Source organism: Paramisgurnus dabryanus, chromosome 1 (genome assembly GCF_030506205.2).
Source record: "Paramisgurnus dabryanus chromosome 1, PD_genome_1.1, whole genome shotgun sequence".
Taxonomy (NCBI): Eukaryota; Metazoa; Chordata; class Actinopteri; order Cypriniformes; family Cobitidae; genus Paramisgurnus; species Paramisgurnus dabryanus.
In genome coordinates, this window is record NC_133337.1 from 54,193,171 (window position 1) to 54,220,426 (window position 27,256).

Sequence of the window (27,256 nt, forward strand, 5' to 3'; positions counted from 1 at the left end):
AATCATGGGTTTAATATCGTTTTTGGCCGAGCTATCCCTTTAATAGAACTGCAATATTTTTGTTTGCTTGTTTTGCTTGTTGCCTTTTAAGTCATTGCCCTCAAAGTCTTGTTTTTGCTTCCTATCTCTGTTGTCTTCGTATTTCATATTCCACATTCATTTTTTCTCCTCCATATCTGTCAACGTTCAGTGTGATTGTGTTTAAAGCTGTGTTTGTTTGGCTGCATAATGCACTTGGAGAACCCAGAGACCTGACTGGCTGCTGTTTCTCTCACCTGCTTATGTTCTTCACTCGTATGTTATGTCAAAGGCCTCTGGGTATTAAACGTCTGGTCCAAGAGGGTTTAGACAGTGGTCCATTGTAGTATTTGACCTGAACCCTGACCGCAAAATATTTTTCTCACCTAGTATGTTTACTGAACCATCGTTTTGTTTATTCATATGTTAAAATACTGAAGTAGTCTGAGATCAGCAGATGAGTGAAAAGCAATGACGTATTCTCATTGTTCTCCATTCTGCTGTGAAATTTAGAGCTGGAAAAATGAAACGATTGTTTATCGGTTTGCAAGGCCTGTGTGATGTAGTGGAATAACACGCACTAATGCTTGATGGTATTACTCTGATTCATTGCTCTCATTTCCTGTTCGCTTTCCTTTTTTCTATTTCTTTCCCCCTTTCACCCTCTCCCTCTCTCTCTCTCTTTCTCAAATTCAGTGTGCATGAATAAAACTATACACACTGTAAAAAAAGTTGGTCCACCTTAAAAATATTACTTGACACAACAACTTTTCTGAGTCAACTAATATTTTTAAGTTGAACAAACTCAATTTTTTTTACAGTGCACTTATATGTTATTGGCAAATCATTTACAGCTACTCATTGTACAAAAACTTAATATTTACAAACAAAAATAAAATGTTTGTTCTGCAAAATTTAAAAGTGAAATTATTTTTCTCTGTGTTCTGTGGACTGTGAGCAATGATCGGTGTGAGGGCTCCATAATGGATTTAAAATGTCTGCTCTCTGGCGCTCCATTGTGGACAGGCCTGTATCTGGAAAACAGCCCGAGCTGAATCTCGCTCAACCTCAGTTGAAATCTAAACTGTACAGAGCTAAACCGCTCCGCCACGGCTCAGACGGCCTAAACAGATGTCTCTCTCTGAATTGTGGGAGCAACCGGACGGTTACGTTCCAACCGGATTCCACATTCCATTTCTCCTTCACCGAGCGTGTATGTGTCTATGTGTGTGTTTGAGTGGATGAGAAATATTTATGTCTCTTTTCTTCGCCCGTGAGCGTGTTCGCAGGTGTGCGAGAGATTCCACTTTTACATCGCTGCAGTTACAGACAGCGACCCAGCTGTCTTTAGAGTTCAGAAGCATTGCGAGCGGGGTGGCTAAAAAGCGATGTCTGTTCGTCACGGCCCTGGCTATGTTTCTCAACAGAGCCTCGCTTCACCACATCGCAGCCGCCTCTGGGGATGGAGATCCAGAAAACTGCCATTTTTGGCTCACTCGGCACATCGCTTTCTGGGCCCAGGCTCATGGTGTTCCCTTCGCTTTATGCTTCGTCAAATCACCATGACAACCAGCCAGGGTCATTCATCTTCTCCTGAGAAGGCACTGATAAATATTTAGTCCCCTTGGTAGCGGTGGGTTTCTAATTCACTGCTGTGCTGATACGTAATATTTCAAAGAGCAAATTTCAGTCTGGACATTCTGGGAGCTTCTGCGTATTTCAAAGGCTTCAGACTATGATGTTGTCCTGGTAACAATTTCAGGGGGATTAAAAAAAGAGCAAGATAATTTTTTAATCCATGTCAACTCACAGTTAAAACATATCTGAAAACAACTATTTATTAGTGATGCACCGAAATGAAAATTCTTGGCCGAAACCGAAAAAAGGAAACCAAGACCGAAAAACCGAAACCGAAACACCGAAATAAATTATTATGCCAATTATTAGTACAATTGCATTTATGGCCATCACTGTGTACTAACTTTACTAGGGGTTTGTGACGGATAAAAAAACTCACAGTTCGGATCACATTACAGTTTTTGAGGCACAGATCAGATTATTTTTCGGATCAGCAAAAAGCAGGTGGGAAAAATCTAATAAACAATAAAGAAATTGCAAACATTTATAAAAGAGAACAAAGTTGTACATTAATAAGGTCTGAAATTAGCATTAGGTACAGAAATCTAATTAAATGAATCATAACACAATCAATTAAATATATAATTATTTTTTAGAGCTATTTGTCTCTTTGTCATGGGTTGTTTGATTAACATTAATGACACAGACTTAAGTAGGTTAATCTGACTGTAATACACTTAAGACATAAACAAATGTTTTTATTAGAAAAAGAATACTGTGGAGAGAATTTTGTTTATATGTGCCCTGTCAATAACAGCGAGATTTTATGTTTGCTTGTTTTTTTTTAAACGCGTTTCTCTCGTATGTGCACTACCGAGGGCACTTAAACGCATGCACATACAGAGACCGAGGGTGAATCCCAAACAGCGCAACAGTCGCTCCACATAAAAACGTTACGTTGTGTTTCATTGCTTTATTCGCCAAATGTATGTTAATGGATTACAGTATGAGACACATTAGCGCGACTCTCTCTAAAGTTTACACATCAAGACATGCTTAATCTTTGCAGACGCGTGCAAACAGCTCGACCGTGAGTGAAACCTGCTTGAGCACGAAGGGGAGGGGTGGGAGACGACTGATCACCGTGAGTGAAACCCAAGCGCTAGCGCACAGATGGGAGGGGCGCGGTTGACATTCATTTTCGGTTTACATTTTCGGCTGGATTTTTTATTTCGGCCCGAAACCGATATTGCCATTTTCGGCCGAAATTTTTGGCGACCGAAATTTCGGTGCAACCCTACTATTTATCTTTGATTTCTGTTTGATCTTTGGTTTCTGTACACCGAAACCACGGTATTTTACACTTAAAGCCTTGTTTTCAGATTGTTTATGATGAAATAGAACGGTTTTGACTGAAATTTGGACATATGATGCTGCCCCGAGAATTATCGGTTTCTGTTGTATCACACCCACCTCTACAATGGCTACATACAGTAGGTGCACTGGAACAATCCTTCCTAAAATGCATTAAACAGTGAGGTACGGTATTACTCTGCCGCCAGAAACAGAAATGGAGTTGTTTGTATTCTTGCAATTGGCAAAGGTGGATTATCACCACCAACTTGGCTGGAGTGTCTATTATTCAAGCTCTCAACGGAAGAATGTATGGGTGTGAGGCGTTTGGAAAAATAGGTCCACAAGTTAACAACAAATGGTAAAACGCCTGTTGGAAAGCATCTTTTGCAGCGATTTTTGTGTGAGCATATCAGTGAACACCCCTGACCACTCGGCGAGTTTCACATCTTTGTAAATGAAAGTTTAATGCATTTTAGGAAGGATTTAGGGATGCACCGAAATGAAAATTCTTGGCCGAAACCGAAAACCGAAAATGAGGAAACCGAACACTGAAATAAATTATTATGCCAATTATTAGTACAAATGCATTTATGGCTATCACTGTGTACTAACTTTACTAGGGGTGTGTGACAGATCACAAAACTCACGGTTCAGATCACATTACAGTTTTTGAGGCATGGATCGGATTATTTTTCAGATCAGCAAAAAGGGGGTGGGGAAAATCTAATAACAAATAAAGAAATTACAAACATTTATAAAAAAGAACAAATCTGCACATTAATAAGGGCTAACATTAGCATTAGGTACAGAAATCGAATTAAATGAGTCATAACACTGTCTCTTGTATAAATTAAATATATTATTATTTTTAGAGCTATTTGTCTCTTTGTTAGACTTAAGTAGGTTAATTGAGGTTACTGTCTCTTTAAATAAGCAGAGACTGGTTTATGACTGTAATCTATACATACACTTAAGACACAAACAAATGTTTTTATTAGAAAAAGAATACTTTGGAGATAATTTTGTTTATATGTGCCCTGTCAATAACAGAAAGATTTTATGTTCGCTTGTTTGCGTCTCACTTGTGTGTTCACTATTGAGGGCACTTAAACTACACATGTATGTTAATGGACTATACAGTATGAGACACATTTGCGCGACTCTCTCTAAAGTTTACACATCAAGAGTTCTGATCTTTGAAGGGCGTACTCACTGTAATGATCACGTCTGGACCAGACACAACCGCAGGTGCCTCTGTGCGTACTTTAGCGCCATTTTGCGGTTAAATACATCCACGCCGCATACATGTTGCTTCAGACAAGCACGTGCAGGTCGCGGTTTCTGTTTGCGTCATCACAACATTTCGGCCGTATTGTTTCGGTGATAAAAGTCTTTCGGCCAAATTTTTTTTTCCGGTGGTCGAATATTCGGTGCATCCCTAGAAGGATTGTTCCAGTGGACCTATGCAGCCATTGTAGAGGTGGGGGGTAATGCAACAAACACCCGGCCAGCATCATATGTCCAAATTTCAGTCAAAACCGTTCTATTTCATCATAAACGATCTGAAAACAGGGCTTTAAGTGTAAAATACCGAACTTGTCCTTTAAGGCTGAATGTAACTTAATATTGTTCATTTGTTAATGCATGATTACATTTATTCATCACAAATCTGTTTTTCTGTCCATCTTTCACTCTCTTGCTAGATCCATGAGAAGTTACAGTGTTATGAAGACTGCTCACCAACTCCAGTACTGGACAGCGCCAGCTCACTGGCCCAAGACGTGAGTGAGCCACATGCACACACTTCCTGTTAAACATCAAAACACCTCCATGCTCATAAACTTTGCACTCTTCTGCATGGGTTAACTCTGACACACGTTTGAAGACAGACACGACGCGCGCCTGCAAAAACACACACACACGTCTCCCGGCACGTCTAGCTTAAGACTCCGGGAGCAACTTGTCATTAAAAGAAAGAGGAAAGATAGATGGATGTCTGGGGCAGAGAACACGAGTAGAGATGGGCTGCAGATGAGAGCGTGAGATGAGGCATGGTGTATTGTGTGTGTCTGCATAAGACATTAGTCATCAGTATTATAAAACACTCAACGTTTAAACTCTCAACGGTTTGCATAATGTAAACTGACTACTACATCAACATGGCCACATAGACATACACACACAGAGAAACCTATGTAAACTTTCAAGAGTTTATTCTGGATATGATCAGAGAGAGAAAAGGACACAAAGGAGAATCGGAGAAGAGCAGCCCGGGTCAACGTTATTGTTCAGATGAGCAGAAATGCTTTGCTATTTGATTGAGAAAGTGTCATTGCATAATAAAATACATCTGGGAAAACAAAGTGTTGTTCGGTCCTACATCCTACACTCACTGCCTACTGTGTCAACCCAAGATGAGCAAATCAGCTTTGATGCATGTCTGTTTCCTGCACAACCAGTCATCAAATCTCTGCTTCCGACATGAAACTTTCTCAACCCCGACCCTCAGATTTACACTTTCCTTCAGAGTCCCTAAAGATCTCATAATCTGATATCTGCGTGTGCGGGCACATGCGGACCATCAAAGGGCTAAACAGCCAAAGCGACCAGATTACTGCTGTGTTTTCAGCCGTATCATTTTCATCTGTTGCTGTGAAGTATATACGGCCTGCTGCTGTTTTAAATGCTGTAGTGGGTTTGCCGCCACAGCTCATTTGAGTGTTAAGTTTCGCTAATGGAGCTTTAATTTATAGTTAAACATAAAACACCATTTTAACCTCCGCCTGGCCCAGGATGCTGTCTAGCATCGGCACAGCAGGCGTGCTCCTTTCATGCACATGCACAATTTCACAGAAAGCTTTTATCAAGATGACACATACAATCTTTTCCTAAAAGCAAGCATATCTAATCGAGTTAAGGAGCAGGTGTGCAGTTCTCATTTTGCCCACAGGTAGGCAGTAAAGAGACTTGGTTCTCAATGGCCGGAGACTGAATAAAATCAATTGCCAAAGTACAGTCGTCTTCGTGTCCCGGGTGTCTTCCATTAGACAGTGGAAAAATGGACCGCTCCAGAGCCTGCTGGATGATCCTCCACGCATCTCATTCCTCTTAGAAGAAGTCTGTTCTGGAGACGTCAGTCAGACAAATGCGTAACAAGTATGTCAGATTACACCAGAGCAGCATAAAACTATATCATTGATAGATTAAAGAAACCGCTTGTAGGGCTATTTTAGATGATCATTCTTTTGCCAGGCGCAAAACAGATGTCTCGAACCAGACATGCATTGCAATTTTTGCCAGATTTCTGCTGTCTAAAATTCTCAGATTGTAAAAGATTACTTTTGCTGCAAGGCAAAGATTGGCAGTCTTGGGTCACTTAGCGTGTCATTTTTCACTGAGTAGTTGCTTTTGCAGAACATCTTCAGCTGAGTTTTTGGGGCCACGTTTGTGCAGTGTGACTGTGATGCGTCCAATGGGAACATTGCAATTTGGTGCCTAAGTAACATGCCAATTGTAATCTACCTCAGCCAGATTATATCCCAGACAACTCAACCGACTCCAGACACTTGCTTTTTTATTTAACTTCTTTTCCAGGTATAATGGATTGATAAATTGTAGCACAAAGACTAGCTTTTGTTTGTGTCTAATCATTTCAGTTCTGTAAAAATGTCTTAAATGCGATGTGGACTGGTGATGTAAAACAGACAGTCAGTGCTTAGGTGTGAGCAAAGTCTTTGCTCTGTATATTGTGTGGTTATAACATAAAAGCACTCTGTCTATTCCCGGGATCTCATTTTGTAAAGCATAAAGAGCAAAATGAGACCACATGCTTCTAGATTGAATTATCAAACACTGAATCGCACACAAAAATTAGTAAGTTGCTAATTCAGGGTGGGATAATTTTTGACCTGTGCTGTCTAAATGAGTCTGAATGTAGACAGACTAATTTGGAGCTACAGGGAAAAGCTAACAAAAAAAATTATTTGATGTTTTCATAAAAATAAGCACATTAAGCCCTCATCTAGTGATCCCAATGCTCTGAAAAATAATTAAAGTGCACCTATTTCACTGCTAAAAAACAACATCATTTTATGTATTTGGTAAAATACAATGTGTTCGTGTGGTTTATGATTAAGCAAAACACGTTATTTTCCACATACTGTACATTTTGTAGCTCCATCTATCATGCCTTCTTCAAACACATTGATTTCGTTGAAAAAGCGCTGTGTATCTGATTGGCCAGCTAATCTGTTGTGATTGGCCTGAATACTTCTGATGTCAGCCAGAAATGTGACGCTCCTTACCATGTTTGAAAGATTCCGTTACAATGCAATTCTTACAGGAGTTAATTTACAGGTTGTGAGTCAAAGTGGGAGGAATTATGATAATGACGGTCTTGTCCACGTCAACAGGCACAGGAAGTAAGTGTTGCCTACAGTCCGAGTGTTTGTTGAAGTCCAAGAAAAGAAATTTATGTTATGTTTACCTTGGGGTTTGTACCTTTTGTATATCTTTAACATGTAGGGATGTGCGAGGCAGACACTAACGCGGGGTTAGTTGTAACCTGGACTGTTTACATTGTTGCACAAGGTTGAGCGTTTTGTGTTTCCGGTATTTTTTTCATGCTGCCAAAAGTCGATCTCCCGCAAATTACTGGAAATGTATAATGTTTTTTCCAGAGAGTTATAGATGAACGAGTGTTTTGGTGGCATGTGGCATGTACATTTTTTCATCATATGTTTTTTTTCCGGTTTCTAAGTTGGGTGTGTAAGATAACAAAATCCAATGCTCTGTCATATTAATCAGTGTCTTGTTGAATTAAACATAGCATCATTTTGAAATATCAGGGCTCCAGACTGCGACCAAATGGTCGCATTTTGCGACCAAAATTTGCGAGTTTGCGACTGAATTTTACATCCCCCTCCCCCACCCTCCGTATTTTTTTATACATTAAACGTGGAAGGGGGACGTCAATGATCAATGAAATGAGCAATGAAATAATCAATGAGACGCGAGCACACATGGACGCAAACACACACACACACACACACACACACACACACACACACACACACACACACGAGATGTGAGCACACACTCGCGGTGATGTTGAAATTTAAAACGGCCTACTTCTTATTCTGAATGTATGGTATTTTGTTTACTATTTGTACTGTCATGACAGCGATGGTGCTTTCAGTTTACCTTGTTGTTGCATCTTCAAAAGTGCAGAATAAAATGTGACCCTGAATTTGAAACAGCACATTGTAATTTCTGCATCTATTATTAAAGTATTAATTAGTAATACAGTGGAAATTTGTAGATTTGGTTAGCATGTTGATTTACGGTGTGCGCCCCTAAATTTTCTGGTTGTGCCCCTAAAATTTTCAGTTGGGGGCCACTGTGCACCTAGTGAAAAAAGTTAGTCTGGAGCCCTGAATGAATATGTCTGCAGCTCTTAGTAATTTTTTTAGTGGGCTTGAAAATAGTTTGACCCAGTGGGGTTAATTGTAATGCTGTGTTGCAACTAACCCCTCAGCACTTACGATATGAAAAAAGCTAACGTTACCGTAATTCTTGCCGTTGTTTTAAATGATTGCTGGCTGCCAACAAAATAAATCTGCCTGTCTTATTAAAAATCGTGTGTCAACTTATTTATTTTTTCATATCTTTAATCTTGATTGAATAAGGTCACGTCAAAGATTGAAATCATAATGAAATGAATTGCTAAAATCAGACTTTGATGCTCATTTTCTTATAATCGGATTTTTGAAACTGCAGGATGGTTATTACAGACTGGGTCACATATAAAAAAATGTTTGTCATAATTGTGCTGCTTTTTCACATATTTAGACATTTGTATCCATTTATAATTGAACTATTGTTAAAAAATGTCTGGATGAATGAATACAGTATGGATACCTGTCTATTATAGACAGATATATAAACAATATCCACTTCAAGTATATAGACAAAATAGTATTGAAATGTTTGCCTGCAAACTTAATTTTTTGCAAATGTTACAACTACCCCCTGCCTGTTACAATTAATCCCACCTATGGGGTAAGTTGTAACGTTTGCACTTCTGTCACGTTTGGTGTAATTGTCCAAGAATGGTAAGTACTAGAAACAAACTTCAAATGTTCATTTGTAGCAGAGATCTGTGTGTTGCTTGTGAAAAAATATAATTAATCAAACTCAAATATTTTTTGAATGATTGAGCCAAAACCAAAAAGCCCCGCTCTAACCTAGAATATCTTAGGTGATTCAGTAAAAGCAATGAAGTCTCACCTTATCTGAATGAACGTTCTGAGTGTCATTTACTAACTATGAAATCTTTAACTACGAAATCTTTAAACTTAGTTTTTTCCAGGGTTCAGTGAAAACTAAATGCCAGGTTTTAAATGAGGTATCACACTATGGGACCCCAGTGTACATATATAACAATACACTGACCTGAGAACTACATGCACCCATTTTCATCAAATGTGACCCTTTCATTGCCTTGACATTAGGAGCAATGTGTGGTATTTGTACACATGACTTATTTTGCGTGTGTGTGCAGGTCACTGTCACCATTACTCAGTTGAACGTCACCTTCTATTTGGCTGGTTACTAACAGTGGAAAGTCTACTGGTATCCTAAGGGAGTGATTCCTTAAACACTGATTACAACATTTTAGCACAGTCATTCCACACAGACACACACATGGATCCAGAGCAAGTGGGGTCAGTAATAAGGTCATTGCTCAGGAGTAACACTTTAAATGGGTCTGGGGAACAAGCACATCTCTCTCCTTGCTCAGAAAAACTGCAGTTTGTCTCTGTGCTTCATTTAGCCTGCATATGTGCTGCTTGGCTACCTATAAATCTCCCAATCCCTTAAACATACACACTACACCTGCTATCTACCTCAAGGGAGACATTAATACTTCAATTATTCATAATATGTATGTGTGCTCGTGTCTGTATGACCAATGCATGAGCTCATGGATGTTATCAGTGCTCTATTTTTTTCTGATTCTTTTTCTCCTGTTGTCTTCTTCTATCAGCTGTCAGAGGAACTTCAGGGACACGGTGTGAGTGGCGAGATCAGAGAGCTTGTTAAACTACTGTCCAAACCACACGTAAAGGTGAGAATTAACACAAACACTTAACACATGGCACAAAGGCCACCAGCTTGTTATTGTCATCAACACTTTATTGTCATGTGTGTTATCAGTGAAAGGTGCTATTTTTCACATTGTTCAATGACTTGTTTCGTCAAAACTAGGAAATGTCACAGAAATATGTAAAATAGGAATAGTGTTAAAAATGCTTCCTCCTTATATTTTAGGCTCTTCAAAGTAGCCAACCTTTCTGTAGATTTCTGGATCTCCAAGAGCCATTTAACAGAATCATTAAACAATTTTTAAACAGATTTACATAAATGCATTTGGCAGATGCCTTTATCCAAAGCGACTATCAGTGTGGCAGTGGTTCTTAACGTTATTCCTCGAGGCCCACTGCCCTGCACATTTTGTATGTCTCCCTTATTCAACACACCTGATTCAAATCATCAGCTCATTAGAAGAGATCTCAATGAACTGAACTGAGTCTGCCAGATAAAAGAGACATACAAAACATGCAGGGCAGTGGGCCTCCAGGAATAACGTTAAGAACCACTGTTATAAGGTATGGTATACATTGTATTGGTATGTGTGTTCCCAGGAATCAAACCCATAACCTTCGCGTCAAGGCAAACACAACTTAAGAACGTCCTTGAGAATGCGCAGGTCATTAGACATTGCAGAGAGAGAGAGAGAGAGAGAGAGAGAGAGTGAAAGAAGAATAAAGGTCTGACATCAGGTACCCAGGGAAGCTAGAAGACAATAAACGTGTAAAGGATAAAAGTATATAGCCATGGCACTCATCTCATTATATGCTCATTTAAACTATATATAGTTTAATATAATAATGTTACCAGCAATACATCAATTACAACCTTACTATAGTGATTGTATTTACTAGCTGCTGACCACCTTCAAAAGTGCATAACTCGCATGTAAAAATCATTAAACAATTCCATAAATGTTTCTTAGTTTAAAAAAGCTTTTTATTTTATTAACTTTTTGTTATTGCACTTTATTTGTGAAGATGTTCCTACAATTAAAAACAACTAGTTTGAGATTTATAGTCCCTTGTAGTTTTTGAACTATACTAGAATCTTCCACCTTTCCCCGCTGTAAAAAAAGTAACTTTTACTCTGAGTAAAGTTAAAATGATTTACTTTTTACTTTTACTTGAGTAGATTTTTAGAACAGTAACTTTACTTTTACTTAAGTCAAATATTATTAAAGTAACTTTACTTTTACTTGAGTACAATATTTTATTACTCATTCCACCTCTGTTTAATACAAGTGGCAAACTGGTCTCTCTCATGAAGCCAACACAGAAGTTACTTAATCTGCAATTCATGAACTAACCGCTAGAGACTGGCTCCTAAAGTGAGTCAATCCCATAGATCCCCCATGTTAAAATGGCAACTTATTCAATTAATAACAAAAACAATATAATCGAGGTAAAACAATTATTGTGCGATTAAAGTATAAATTGCATGCTGCTGGACCGATGTGTTTGTAAGGCAATTCGAAGGCACCACTGCTTTGACACTTAACCTATTGCAACACTTACTTAATAAAAAGGTTAAATAAATGTATGTTTTCAAAGTCACAGAGTAATCGGGGTAAATAATCAGGATTATGATTTTTTCCTAAATAGTAGGCATTATGATTTTGCCTATAATCGAGCAGCCCTAAGCAGAAATAAATTTGTTTTCAAAAAGTGTTTTTGGTCTATATAGCTAATTTGACCCTTTATGACAACTGTGAGGGGCTGAATTTTTTGTAACTTATCTGTTTCAATTATTTTAAGCTTTAAAGTTCTGCATACTTAAGGGCATGGCCACTTGAGGGACTGGTGAATTGCCACTGCTGTCACTACATTCAAACTAGGCAGTCATGGTTTTAACAACCAGGCACCTCAGCTCCACCCACATTCTGTCTCTTTGGCCATTTTCGGTTATCCGCGAGTGACACACTACCAAGATAGCGACGGCAGGCTTGGCCAACTTTGGGCTTAAAAATGCTCTTTAGAAACCTGCGGATGACGTCACGGACACTACGCCCATATTTTTTACAGTCTTTGGTTTAATCCCAGGGAACACAGATACTGATAAAATTTACAACTTTAATTATTGATTATAATGTTTTTTTTTTGTTGTTGCTTTGGATAAAAGTGTCTGCCAAAAAATGATAAATACTCCTAATCAGTCCTTCCAGAAAAACGCTGAGTTTTTTTGTGATTGTTGCTGGCAAAAATCCTTCATCTTGTGGCACGAATTTCTCAAAAAATGCAATGGAATATGCAGGATATTTATGCAATTTTATGCAATGAATTTGCAGAAACTTGCAAAAACTGCAAGAACTTGCAAAAACTGTTTGCAGCTTTTGCAGCTTTTCATTGATGTTCATGTCACGTAATTAGGTCACTTCCTAGCATTCAGGGGCACTTCCTAACAGGGGACATGGCTGCGCATGTGTGAAGTTATGAAATCATGCAAGCCCCACATATTTTGCGAGCAGAAATCTGCAATCCGCACTGCGAAAGTGCGGCGTATTAAAAAAAAATGCGGCCCCTGCATAAATATGCGGACTTTTTCTGATTATGCATTGAATCATGCGATCGCATAATCACGTTTTTTCTGGAGGGACTAACTAATAAAGTAAATTTGCATCTAAAAAATGTCAAAATGTTTAGACATAAAAGTTTGTATAAACTTTTGAATTGTATTGTGGTATATGGTTGTTATTACCTTTCATTTGAATTTGTCTAAAATATCATGATAATTCTTCCTTTGATATCCCTCTCTTCCTTAACCTCTTTTCGCCTCCTTTCCGTCTTGAACTCGATGTGTATTGGCAGAGTATGTAAAGCACTAGCAGATGGCTTGTGGGGACTAGAATGGCGTCTCTGTACGACAGTAACTGTATCACTCTCAATTAGTGTTGAAATGATCCATTCCCTACGACCAGACATAAATCAGAACCTATTAAATGATCTCCTCTCTCCTCCCTCCTTTATTATTCACACATGAAAAAACACATTTTACTCATATTAGGCCGCTTACAGACTTATATTGACATTGATGAAAGCGGCAATTACGACGACCACATCACGGAAAAAATACTACTTCGGTCTCAAGTCGGGAAAAAAGAAAGAGAGAGAAAAAGCAGATGAGAGGCTCAATAGTTTGTGTAGAACAATAGAAGTGTATTACCGTTCTCTTTGTGTAGGTTGTGTGCAGGTATAGGTACTTATTTCAACAGGTTGACTAATGATTGGTCGTATGACAAACTCTTTGCATGACCGGTTACATTTCCCAGACTTTATTTGAACAAGTTTAGCAATTTGTTATTGCTGGAGGCCTGTAGCTAATTAACATGCACACACATGGCAAGAGTACCCGAACTGAGCGGTGACTGCTTTTGTCCCAAAGTTCACTGGTTTGCTGTTTTGTTACCTGGTTTGATACTGAGCCTACTACTCCCTAAACCCCATACCTCAACAAAACACCTTTTGTATATGTGTGTGTCTGAGCGTGTGGGGCTGGGAGTTAAGTTAATCGAAGTTAAGAGGCAGAGAGACGATAGAGTTTCCCTGTAGTATTCCTTGCCGTAAACAGACAGTAGTAAAGTCAGATTTCACTACACAGCTCTATATCAAAGCTTTATAGCGACCGAGATATTCCTATTAAATGGCAGTGAAATATTGTGGTGGTGGGGGATCTAACATTTGTCATCATCAGACCCATGTGTGCTTGGAATGGGTGCTTATCCACATTAAAAATAGCCTATTGTTTTGCACATTACTTGATTTCAAGAGGTTTTTTTTCATGTTTCCATGCAATTTAAAAAAAAATAAGATATAAGATGGTTTGAATTTATTGGTGTCGTATACAAAATCTGGTCACACTTTATGTTAGGTCTTAAAATAAATATGCTGTTTTCAGACATAAGAAAGATACAGTGTATTGTGCACATACATGTTCTGGTCTAGGATTAGGTATAGGGTCAGGAGTGTAACTACATTAAGATACTACTAATAATACTTAAACAATGTGAAATCTATTTAACGATAGGTTCATTGTGTATATATAGACTTATGTATTTACTTTTTATGTAAAGAAACCCAAAAGTCATAATTTAATTACCCTTAAGTTGTTCCTAACCTGTATGAATGTCTTTGTTCTGCAAAGCACAAATAAAGATATTCTAAAAAAATGTTAATGACGAAACTGATTGCACCATTCACTTGCATCGTATTTTTTACCTAGTATGGAGGTCAGTGGTGCCCCAGATCTGCTTATTTACAAACATTCTACAAAATATCATCCTTTGACTACAGTAGAACAAAGACATTTATACAAAATGACATAATTTTCATTTTTTGGTGAACTATCCCTTTAAATCATGCTTTTGGCATATATTGATGTATTTGCAATTGTCACTAAAAAAGAGGTAAAGCATTGCATCATTCATGCAAAAGGTTGTGGGTTCGATCCTAGAGAGTACACGAACTGATAAAATGTATACCATGTAATGCACTGTAAGTTGCTTTGCATAAGTGTCTGCAAAATGAATGAAGTTAAATGCATTTGAGCCATGTAGTTCAGTGTCAGTCCAGCCATTCCTTGAGAGTCGAACCCATTGCACCACACACCTCTGACATATAACTTTGAGTCTACTGAATGCATAATACAATATTTTTGGGAGTATAAGTCACTCCAGAGTATAAGTCGCATCAGTTAAAAATGCGTTTTGAAGAGGAAAAAACATCGCACTGGACTATACGTCGCGTTTATTTAGAAAAAATTTTCACAAAATCCAAGCCGAAGAACAAACATTTAATCTGGAATGGCAAGTTATTCAACTAAACAATAGCACAGAACAGCAGGCTGAATAGATGTCAGTACATGTAACATAAACGTTATTTATACGATACACAATAGCATACACAACATACCTGGGAGGCTGAATAGGCTTTTAACACGATAAGCCAAATCAAGTTCAAAAAGGTCCCAAAGTCATTCAGCATCACTGAATCCATTGAATTACATAAATACAGAAGCAGCATAGAGCGGACTCTCGCCGCTGTAGACGGTAATGGTTTCTCTTGGTTCATATGAAATAGACTTTATTAGACCTCAACAGTTTACAGTTTCAATGCAGTTTAAAATTTCAGCTTCAAAGGGTTTAAACAATCCTAAACGAGGCATAAGGGTCTTATCTAGCAAAACGATTGTCCTTTTCGTCAAGAAAAATAAAAAACATGCACTTTTAAACCACATTTTTTCTCATCTTGCACCAGCCATTTGACGCACCACATGTCGAAAGCTGCAGTAATATTTATTTTGCGGTATTATATATAGTTCTTAGTGTAACACTGTCTGCTGTAAAGTGGTTTAAATTGTTTAAAGAATAGATCTTGTTTTGTACTAAGGAGGATGAATCCAGGTCACTGTGTAAGTGTGTGTCTGTTGGGTTTTTAGAAGGGCACTTGGACATCAGAAATGAATGGCAACTCAGTTGCAATTAAAAATCTTCCATTTCAAGTTCCCTTAAAACAAATGCACCATTCAGTCTAATCTGCAAAACTGTGTTTAGTGTAGAGGCAAACAACATTGTTCCCCACAGGGCAAGTGTACGCTCTGCTCTTCATTTTCATTTCACAATCAAAAACACACAAACACTGGATTGTAAAAGGATTTTTTTCAGGCCTCTAGTTGTTTTAAGTTGTTTACGTCTCATAATGTATTCCCTATTTCTGGAAATAGTAGGCAGTTTTGGGTGATTGTCAGGTGTGTGGACGAATGAGGCTCGGCTCTTAGGTGAATGAGATTGGTAAAAAATTATTTTTGGTAGAACATTATACCATAGCAGTGGTCTGTGTTTCATTTATCAAATATGCAGACTTAGTAAACCAAATCAGTTTCCTGATGCTTTTGAAAGCAATCAAATCTTCATATATATCAAATAACCTTGCACATATGTATACATGAACCTGGATTCTACAGTTTTCCCTGTTTTTAAAACTATGTCTTCCTGACTTATACTGTGTATCATGCAACAGTGTGTACTGTGGGGAGACCATGTGGTGAAAATCAAGTTTTTATTGTTGGTTATATGTCTATGTCAGTGGTTCCCAAACTGGGGGGTGTGATGGTGCCAGAAGGGAGGGGGCAGTTTATACGTATTGTTTGATTTAAATTCTAAGTTTGAGAATGTTTTATGTCATGTATTTTATTTGGGGGGCTTCGAAGGGATGCACCTTACACTAGGTGGAACGGACGCCAAGAAGTTTGAGAAGCACTAGTCTATGTGGTGTTTTTAATATGCTTTAAGAGTTTTTTTCTCCATAAAATTGCAGTTTTCCAAAGACCATCTCAAAAACGCAGTTTGAAATCGCTTTGGTTTCCTCATCACAAACACAGTTAATCGAGTGGATCAGTAGTTCTAGCCATAGATGTTATGTGTATGAATGCCGGATAGGCTGCTTTAGCTCTGCTTCTGTGACCCAAGCATGCAGTGAGAATGCTCTAATCTGTTCACATCACGCAAAAAAAAAATTGTACACGCAGTGTCTGGAACTGCAGAATGCTGCATCTATGTACGTGTATATATATGATCTGATACAGGGTGGGACCATAGACTGTAAAAAAAGATGGGCGATGCGACGTCGCCTCCTTCCAATATTATGAATTGAAGCTAAAAATGTCCAACTATACTTGCCGCCATATTATGTAAAAACGTCAGTTTGGAGCCAAGGCATGCGCAGAAGGAATTGTCCGTGGAGCCAGAGGTGGAGTCGAGGCATTAAACTTCCGCCCAAACCCTTGCATCCCCAATTCAACCACGGCAATCATAACGACACGGCCCGTTTATATAGCATCTAATTACTTGCTAAAATGAAACTTATGATGGGTGTAGAGTTACATTCAAGACATTTTAAGGCATGAAGAAATTATCATCACAGGAAAAAACTTACATATAAGGAGCTCAGATGGAAAAGCCTCTAAATGCCTACTTCATCAAAAATGTGATAATGATATTAACCGAATGCTCTCGGCACATATATTATTAATGCGTTCATCAAATACTTTTGCTTAAAGGAATATTCCATTTTCTTAAAAGAAAAATCCAGATAATTTACTCACCACCATGTCATCCAAAATGTTGATGTCTTTCTTTGTTCAGTCCAGAAGAAATTATGTTTTTTGAGGAAAACATTGCAGGATTTTTCTAATTTTAATGGACTTTAATAGAGCCCAACATTAAATACTTAACTCAACACTTGACAGTTTTTTTCAACGGAGTTTCAAAGGACTCTAAATGATCCCAAACGAGGCATAAGGGTCTTATCTAGCAAAACGATTGTCATTTTTGACAATAAAAATAACAAAATACACCTTTAAAGCACAACTTCTCGTTTAAATCCGGTCGTGATGCGCCAACATGACCCCACGAATACGTCATGACGTCAAGAGGTCACAGAGGACGAACGCGAAACTCCGCCCCAGTGTTTACAAGTGTTGAGAACGAGGACCGTTCCTACGTTGTTGTATGTTAACTGATACAAATTAACTCTTTCACCGCCATTGACGAGATATCTCGTCAATTAAGAGAAAACGCTTCCCGCCAATGACGAGATTTTCCGTCTTTCCGCAATACCGCTATTAACCCTTCCGCAACTTTTTAAACCCGGAAGTATTGCCCTATGGCAAGCACCTGCATGTCCGTGTCTGTTTTAAAGATCGTTCTGAATGGGATCTCTATGAAAAGTCCGTCACAAAAATGGAATTATCTCAGCTTTTTGCTTAAAATGTGGTGTTTTTGCAGAAACCTACCCATATTCAAACGCTGATTACAAAAGAACCACTGAAGGAAGGATGAAACAGTTTTTTTTGTTTGAAAGCAGAGGGTCTGTTCTTTCATTTGGTATATTGTATGTTTATATATTTAAAGTAGAACATTTTCTGGAAAGCATTAAACTTTGGTGAAAATCATGAAAAACGCTGGCGCTGGCTGGCAACTTTTTTAAAAACGCTGGCGGTGAAAGAGTTAATGTCTTTGTGTCAGTTTATTGTTTACAATGGTCCGCAAATGTGCTTTTATATATGTAACACGTGACCTCCCTACGTCACTACGCATTTACGTTAGGTCGCGCTGGACTGGATTTAGACGAGTTGTTCTTCTTTAAAAGTGTATATTTGTTATTTTTCTTGTCAAAAATGACAATCGTTTCCCTAGATAAGACCCTTATGCCTCGTTTGGGATTGTTTAGAGTCCTTTGAAACTCCGTTGAAAAAAACTGTTAAGTGTTGAGTTAAGTATTAAATGTTGGGCACTATTAAAGTCCATTAAAATGAGAAAAATCCTGCAATGTTTTCCTCAAAAAACATAATTTGTTCTCGACTGAACAAAGAAAGACATCAACATTTTGGATGACATGGTGGTGAGTAAATTAGCTGGATTTTTCTTTTAAGAAAATTGAATATTCCTTTAAAATCGGCTTAACCTTGGCCTCAGGCCATCTGTACTCTTCATATGCTGTTTTGATGCTCAAAGATGAGTCTTAAGGGATAAAATTATCGACTACAGGGGGACTTTAACAAGTAGCACATATACTGTATTCTCCTACAAACGTAATTCGCACAATGTATAAAAATTTCAAACATTACACACATTGTGATTTAATAGTATGATGTATGCATTTCTTTTTTAGTCTAAGTTTCTGTTCGACAGGTTAATCAAAGTAAAATCCCAGTATTTTGAGGTACCCCGTAACCTGCTCAAGTATAGAGAGTCACTGCTAGACTCATCTCTCTCTTTTTCTCTCTCTGTGTTTGTTTCTGTCTTTTACTCTCCCCATCTGTTCTGTTTTAGCCACATGTTGAGTGTTGTTTTGGAGCTTGATCCCATGTCATAAAACAGACACTTTTCTCCTCCACTCTGTCTTGTCTCTTCTCCTTTTTTCACCTCCCGTCTCATTTTTTATCCACGGCACAAAACTGGAAGATGGTTTTATACTGGAAATGCGAAGACAGAAGAAAAAGTGTTTCCAGCTGCATGTGACACACAGCATTGTTAAAACTGTTTAGTAATGAATCACTTACTGTCGTCATTCTTTTGCTGGAGCTCTCGCTCTCCCTCGTCATTGTCTCGGAGCAGAGGCGCGAAACATCTGAAACACAACTGAGAACTTCAGCGACTTCTGCGTACCGAATTGTTTTTGTTCCATTCGAAACCGTACGTCCTTGGAAACTCTCAACTTTGCGCACACAAGCTCCCGTCATCCCCGCGGGGCACTCGTAATAGCCTGAAATCCCAGTCGATTGTCCGCGTAATGCTGATCCAATCAAACGAAAATTCGAAAATAAGCTTCGACTTGGTTTCGGTTCAAGTCTTTTTCCCCGCTGGCAACGCTATAACAAACAACATTGCCAAAGAGGGTTGTAGTGAAATAGTAGCAGTAATCAATTCAAAAACGGCTTTATTTGTCAGTAGGAGGTAGTAATCTAAAGCAGACCTCTAAAGCTCTGTGATTTATACTATAGGATTTGGGCAGATGCTTGGAATATCAAGACTGAAATGATTAGCCAACACAAGTAGCTTCACCAAATCAGTCAAATGACTCTGTCACTACTGTTTGTCTTACTGCATGTGTCTGTGCATTTCTGTGGATTTTTATGCGGACGACTCTGTTATCTCTTCCTGCAGAGTTTGTTGGCTGTTCATGATATCGTGGCCAGGAAGAGTTACGATCCAGAACTTCCTCCTTTGCCAGATGACATTGATGATGAAGAGGACTCTGTCAAGATCATTAGACTGGTCAAGAATAAAGAGCCTTTGGTGAGAGCACAGTAACTTAACCTCCCTCCCACACACACAGACACTGACACATGCACATGCTAATGTCCATATGCTGTTATGTGCACACATATTGAAAAAATGCCCATGTGAACACAAACCACAAAAATACACAATAGTGTTAGTGTATAGCACATGCTCACATGCCCTTATTATCTAGTTCCTTAGTGACCACATAATGTATCCTTCACCTTAACATGACACAATTCAATAGACACACACACTTACCCCTTTTCTGTAAAGCAGTCTGTAAAGCATTTCTCCTGTGTCTATTGTATTTTGTCTATTTCTCTTGCTTTATCATCACAAATTAGTAGCATTTATATTTTTTGTGATTACTTCGGAAAGAGAATGAAATTGGAGCTACAAAAAAATATACGGTATGTGGAAAATAATGTGTTTTTTTAACCATAAACCACGCGAACACGTTGTATTATACCAAATACACAAAATAAAATTAAAATATTTAATCTATATTAATTGCATGATTTGCATGATTCTCACATTTTTATCTGTTCTAAAACTTTTAAAGTTTTTAATGCTCTAATTAACATGGATTTGGACAAATATATATGCTATATGCAAAAGTATGTTTACAAAAACATGTTGTTGGGATCAGCACATTTTCAAAAATTAGTTATTTACATTTAACATTCTCTATTAAAAATTTTCAAAACAATGCATGATTTGTTGGAATCTGACAAAACAAGACAGAACTACACCTGTTTACGCAAAGCAAAAACAATATCAATGTATGGTAAATGTTAATTTTTACATTGAGACAGGCCGCTTTAAGATACTGTAGGCTAATGCAAGGGTTTAATATATGTATGTTACACAACAAATACTTTTCCTCAACAGTTAACCAAACATTCACTTCAGATATAACAGATAATAGGTCATACCTGCATGAATTCTTGTCAAAACAGATATTTTTTAAACTGTAATTTTGTGTAGATATATCAGGGTCCCACACTCGCGCCTTTATGTGAATGCGCTTCAGATGGTCAGCGTCAGGAAGATCTCTTTTGAGTCTTGTCACTCTTAATAACTCTTTTAACATCAATCAAGTCCCGAACTTTATCACTCTTAATAATTATTTTACTATCAAGCAAGTCCTGCGGTCTATTTTCTATATTTTCTGCATGCTTTAAAAACGAAACCAAAAAGTGAATGAAGATGCATCTTTGCTTTAGGTTATGGATTTGGGATGGTACACCTCTCAGGAAACGTACAGATAAAGATCATTTTAGATGTTCGATGACCATTTAGTGCAGGGGTCTCAAACTCAATTTCATCCCGGGCCACATCAGCATTACGGTTACTCTCAAAGGGCCGGTTGTATTTGAACGACTGTATGGATGAATCAACTCTTTTATTACTGTACATTGCATAATTTTCTCTGCATTTGCTTACTATTGGTTTTCTTAATAACTCAATTAATACCTAGCTTTGAAAGTAGAAGCCCAGGCAAATAATGACAAAGTGTATAGAGTAGAGAATAGATTATTTAAAAAATAATTGTGGTGACAAAAACACATGTTGTATGTGAGTACAGTACACTCAAAATATTCTGTTATCCTTCATTGTGCAGGTCAGAAAATGAGAGGCATTTTAAGATACTAATAAAGAGTTTTACAATCTCCACCACAATATGCATTTATAATATACTCTCGCTTGTCATTTCTTGCCCTCTTTACAAAAAAGATGTGATTTTTTTTTTACCTGGCTTTGAGTGTCTGAATGATTGACTGACGTCTCATGAGTTCAGTGTTGTAGGCTACAGATCAATAGTTTCAATAATTTATTAAAAGTAATCGGTTCAGATGAATCTTTAGTTCGCGTATTCAGCGGAAATAGACGCGTTGGAAACACAACTTGTATAGTAAATACAACTATTTACTATAAACAAAGAATAATATTTAACTTTATAATTGTTAATATTCTGAAACAAGACAGTCTTGATGACGTATGCAGCCTGGAAATGCGACCTCTGCAGGCTGCAGCTAGAGGTCTGCGTGGGACACATTTTTCAGTCCCGCTCCCGCCCGCACCCGCAAAGTTCAGTCCCACTCCCGCCCGCTCCCGCAAAGATTTGTAATTTTTAGTCCCGCTCCCGCCCGCATCTGTGATATTTTGACCCGCTCCCGCCCGCAAATGCCCGCAGGCAGGATGGATGGATGTTTACTTTCTGTCTCAGGAAAGGTCTTAAAAAAAACGTGCGTGCACATATAATTCCTTACCAATACTTGGTAACAGGCCCAGATGGCTTATCAGACCAGGAGAATTCCCGGTGGGCCGGTCTGTTTTTTGGCAACGAGGCCGGTTGTTGTCATGCCACCAGGTTGAAGGTTGATGTCATAGGCTGCCTGCAGTCACAGCAGCCCCATCACTTTATGCCCAAATTGATTGTGTCCCGAGTCCCGACCACTTATTGGAAGAATTTTTGCATTCGAGTCCATTAACTTAACATCTAAAATGAATGGAAAACGCAGGACGCGCTGAATTTCTTCTTCTTTTCAAAGCGTTCACCTGTAAATACGAGTTTTGTTTCAGACGCGTCTATATTTGAGTGCGCTTGCCGCGCATTAAGATTTAAAATAAACTTGGCATGCAAACGGTGTCTAAAAAGAAAAGGATATACAAATCGTAATTTTTTAAGATGTAACAATGAATCGTCTGTGAATCGTCTTATATAGTCTATTGCAAGAGTATCAGAAATCTATTTGATGCAAAACTCATCAGTTTATTGGAAAATAAAGTAAGTTTCATATATGATGTCAAGTAAAAAAAATCCACTATATTTATTCTTTTTGGACACAAAGTATGCCTATCTTACGACGTTATTTACCTATATACATGAATAACATGATATAATTACTAATAAAAAAATTAAATCTTGCTTATGTATTGTATAGGGGTTTGCAAACGTTTTCAACCCAACAGGTAATCTCAAGACTCACCATTTAAAAAATAGAAACAAACACATTTATTTCCTTTCAGTAGTTTTTGAATAAGTTTAATTGAATAATATTTTAAAAAGTTATGAATTTATATATACATTTCATAGTGTGGCCAATTAAAATACACTTGGCGAATAGAGCATTAAAATACAGCGTCTTTTCAAAATCAGCTGCCGTCAGAGCAAGTGTAATTGCAGCATTTACACGCTCCTCTGCTCTGATCTCTTTTTCCAAATTGTTCTTTTAAGTCAGAATGTAAAAATAACATGGACACTTAACTTACGTTCTTACAAAGATGTTGGATTAAGGGATATGTAGGTGAGGATTTTTTTCACCTTCTGAACTTATTAAATACACCGCATATTTTAAACGAAAATATATTTGGCAAAGACCTTTAAAATCTGTAGTAGGCTACATATGATATTTAACGTTAGATTATTAAATATTTCCATTTCTTAATAAAATAAATTTGTTAAATGTTAGTTCATTATTATTCATATACGAAAACTCAACACCAATAAAACAGTAGGCTTACAATGACAAACTCATATTAAACATAATTTAATATAATATAACTTATATTAAACAGTTTGTTTTATTAAAGCAACACTATGTAGTTTCCATATAAAAATGACTTACAGCTCCCCCATGTGGTTGAAAAGCGCAACAGTGCCTGGTATCAGACACTCTTCTGCAGGCAGGGGGAGGGGCGGGGCTGTGTTTCCTACCCTCCACCGCCACTTTCAGAGTGTGCTTGTAGCAGCTAGGAGGCTGCTCAGGTTGCAGCAACAGTACAATTTGTCCAGTTAAAAGTTGTTCTATCACTGAAATAATTTTAGAGACATTATTTAAAGGTAAAAAAACTAGATAGTGTTGCTTTAATAAAACAAATTCGACGGATGGTATCTGCGTTATAACGAATAAATGAAAGACATAATTTTCCATTACAACGAATGCTTAGTATTTTTTATTATTTTTTTTTATTAAAACAGAACAACAATAAATTAGTAAAATGACTCGCTTATATTAAACAGAACGTTTAATAACAACTAATAGACTGAAAACATTTACCCGTCTTTTAACATAAATAAATCTAAAGATTTGCGGCTGAAAATGAGTCCCACTCAGCACTAACATATTTATTGGTAAGCCTGCATGTGTTCAACCATACAAAACTAGGCTGCTTAAAAGTTTTTATTGCTACCAAACAGAATCTCCCCTCACAACTACAAATTATGTACTACTTTAATTATTTAATATATTTTACTTTACACTAATATTTAATTTGCGGGAGTGCAGCGTATCATCCCTCCCGCCCGCACCCGCAAGTGCATCTCTATCATCCCGCCCGGTCCCGCAATGACCATTCAAAATTTGTCCCGCGCTGCACTGTTTTGCATCGGGACCCCCGCGGGAGTGCAGACCTCTAGCTGCAGCGTTCACATTCAAACACGCCCTCTCTAGTAGTGCGCGCGTGCGGGGCACTGCTCGTTCTTTCTCATGCAATCATCAACATTATCACTATAATTTTATTACAAAAAGACTTTGGCGGGACAAAAATTATTTTTGGTGGCTGCTAATAAAATCAATGTAGGAAATAACCTGCAAAAAATAAAACTTATAATAACAATAAAATAATCTGTAAACTCTTGCGGGCCACATAATTAACATAATTTGTAAACTCCCGTGGGCCTTGAGTTTGACACCCCTGATTTAGAGCATTGGATTCGCTAGACGAGAGCTTAATGTTCTTATTTTTATGAAAACCTCTGACTCATTTAGACAGCGTGGGTCACTTGCTGCGTCTCAATTCATCCACTGTGGGCTAGACCAAGGGTCAAACAGAAATTGTGTGTTACGTTAATAGCGCATTAATAAAATTAGTGGCGTTAAAATGAATCTTCGTTAACGTGTTATTAACACGTTCATTTTGACAGCCCTAGTGAATATAACCTTGATATATTTAATATTGACTGAGTAAGGTCATTTGAAAGATCAATCAAAATGAAACTTAGATTTTTATCTCATCATTTGATTAAGATTTTAGCCTGGATTTCACAGACACAGTGTCACAATTATCCATGTTACCAACCGGCATAGACCAGCATTGTTTTGAACCATATGGGTTTTAGTGACATTTCTCAGTGAATACATACTTCCTCCAAAAAAGCAAAATGAAGTGCAAAATAAACTTCTCATTTCCTCTCAATAACTGAAACTATAGGGCATGGGGTAGGTATACGGTCCAACGTACGGCTCATGTCCTTAGCAATTTTAGATGCTGGCTGCCCTCAAAAACATCTCAATTTACATTTTAAATATAGAACGACCTCAGACAAAATTCGAAGCCATTTATCTCACCAGTTTTCACTTTGTGGATTTCTTCATTTTTTATTTAAACGTACAGTTTTATACAGTCAGGTGCAGACAGCCAATGCGAGCATAATAACGAAAGAACTGTGAAGATTTACCTATTTCTGTTTCCCCATCCTTCTCTCTGGTGTACGGTAGTTAGCATACGTCTGCCTTTAAGGATGATTCATCCGTTTGTGTAATTGTGATTAGTTGAACGGTAAGGATTCAGTAGCTCTGATTAATTGCCATCATTTCTCAGACTGTGACATCATGTAGTGTTTTAGTGAGGGGAGTAATGAGGAGAGAGAAGAGACTTGGTCTAAGATCTTGGACTTTGGGGATGGGACCCAAATCCTCACATGCTCTCCCTTCTGTTTGGTAACCTTAGTCTGCTGATTTATTAGCAGCAATGGCAGGACGATGAAATAATTGGACTTGGAACGACATTCACGTCGGGGGGCAGAAGTTGAAGTGAGCCCATTGCTGGAGTTTATTGAAAGAATGTGTTGTTATGGATAAGGTTACTGAAAGGTCTATAGTGAAGTCGAAGCACTCTGTGCGTAAAGTGTGCTTCTTTGTTGGATAGATAAAGTGTGTATATGTTGTGCTCAGGGTTTCAGACTGAGTTATAGAAGTTTTGTAGACAGAACAGATGTTTGCCAATAGGATGATTTGGCTTTAGATGTGCGTGTGTGTTGTGTCAGCACGCAGTTTGTGTTGCTTGGCAAGCAACTGTTCATCTTGGTGATTATTACACATTTTAAATGGAGTCTGCCCTACAGAGGTTTTCATCCTAGGATATACACTTCTTAACTATTTAGTTTTTTGGGGATGCAGTGCTCATTTTCAAAGTGCTTTAATTCATTCATCTAAGATATTTAATTTACCCATTTACCCTCTTACCTATTTCTGTATTCTTATGTAGTTTTCTTGTGTTTAACATCACTATTATTAAGGTTCAACAATTACCATATTGTGTCATACAAAGATACTGATTTATTTAGTAGATATATTTCCATTTTTCACTGTCAACAAAACTGTTTTAAGGGTAGCCAGAAAATTTCTAAGAAAATGAAAACAAAAACTGTAAAAAATAAAATGGTTATTTATTTCTATCCATTTATTTTATTTATTTACCTTTATTTAACCAGGAAGAGACTTGTTGCGATTAAAAATCTCTTTTTCAAGTGTGTCCTAGCCAGGGCAGGCAGCAGTACAACCACACATACAGTACATGCAAATACAAGATACACATAAACACTACAACGATAAGACAACTGAAACAACAAATTCCTCAGAGTCAACCAGAATCCTAACACATTAAATAAAACATCTACAACCAGATGTGGCTGCCAGACTAGCAAACTTAAACGCATTTTTCCCTAACTTAGATCTATCCTTTGGAACAGATAGAAGGAAAAGATCCTGGGAACGAAGATTATAAGACCCAGTACTATTTACACTGATACAGGTCAGGAGGTAGGATGGAAGGAGACCTAATAGCCTTGTATATAAAGGTATGCCAATGTTGAAGTCTCCGTATTGATAAAGATGACCATCCAACATGATTATACAATGGTGAGTGAGGGCTTTCATACCAGTGATAAACCTCAGTGCTACATGGTTAACAGTGTCCAATGTATGTAAACTATTAGACGAAGCATGCATGTAACATCACCATAGTCAAGTAAAGACTTAAAAGTGGCACTAACCAGCCTCTTCTTTTAAAGGCGCTTTAAGCGAATCTATGCTTTCATGAACGCGCCCAAACCCCCCCCCCAATACTTCTTGTCGTTTATTGGCTGGAACACTTTGTTATGTTTCGTTGTGCTAGGTTTGGCCATTATGTTGTTATTGCTGTTTGTGGAGGCTGGGCTGTCTACAGAGATCGCGTTTTTTTACAGTTTGAGCAGCGGTCAGGTAGCAAGCAGAAAGTGAGGAGATGTTTGCTGTATGTAACAAAAAATTGTTTATGGTCTAAAACGCGTGAATTCGCTTAGAGCACCTTTAAGTTTTAATCTTT

General features: G+C 37.8%; 1 protein-coding gene across 3 annotated transcripts in view; it reads left to right on the forward strand.

Moving 5' to 3' along the window:
• The window catches only part of mpp7a (MAGUK p55 scaffold protein 7a), a 155,625-nt gene that overhangs the window by 48,163 nt on the left and 80,206 nt on the right, over nt 1-27,256 (forward strand). For 2 of the 3 annotated variants that reach the window (XM_065242344.2, XM_065242345.2), the window contains exons 4-6: nt 4,656-4,733; nt 10,001-10,081; nt 19,766-19,897. In XM_065242344.2, the coding sequence (XP_065098416.1) occupies nt 4,656-4,733; nt 10,001-10,081; nt 19,766-19,897 (291 nt within the window). Of the gene's footprint in view, nt 1-46; nt 1,232-4,655; nt 4,734-10,000; nt 10,082-19,765; nt 19,898-27,256 lie in introns of those variants that run through there. The other variant, XM_065242343.2, reaches the window with a different exon arrangement.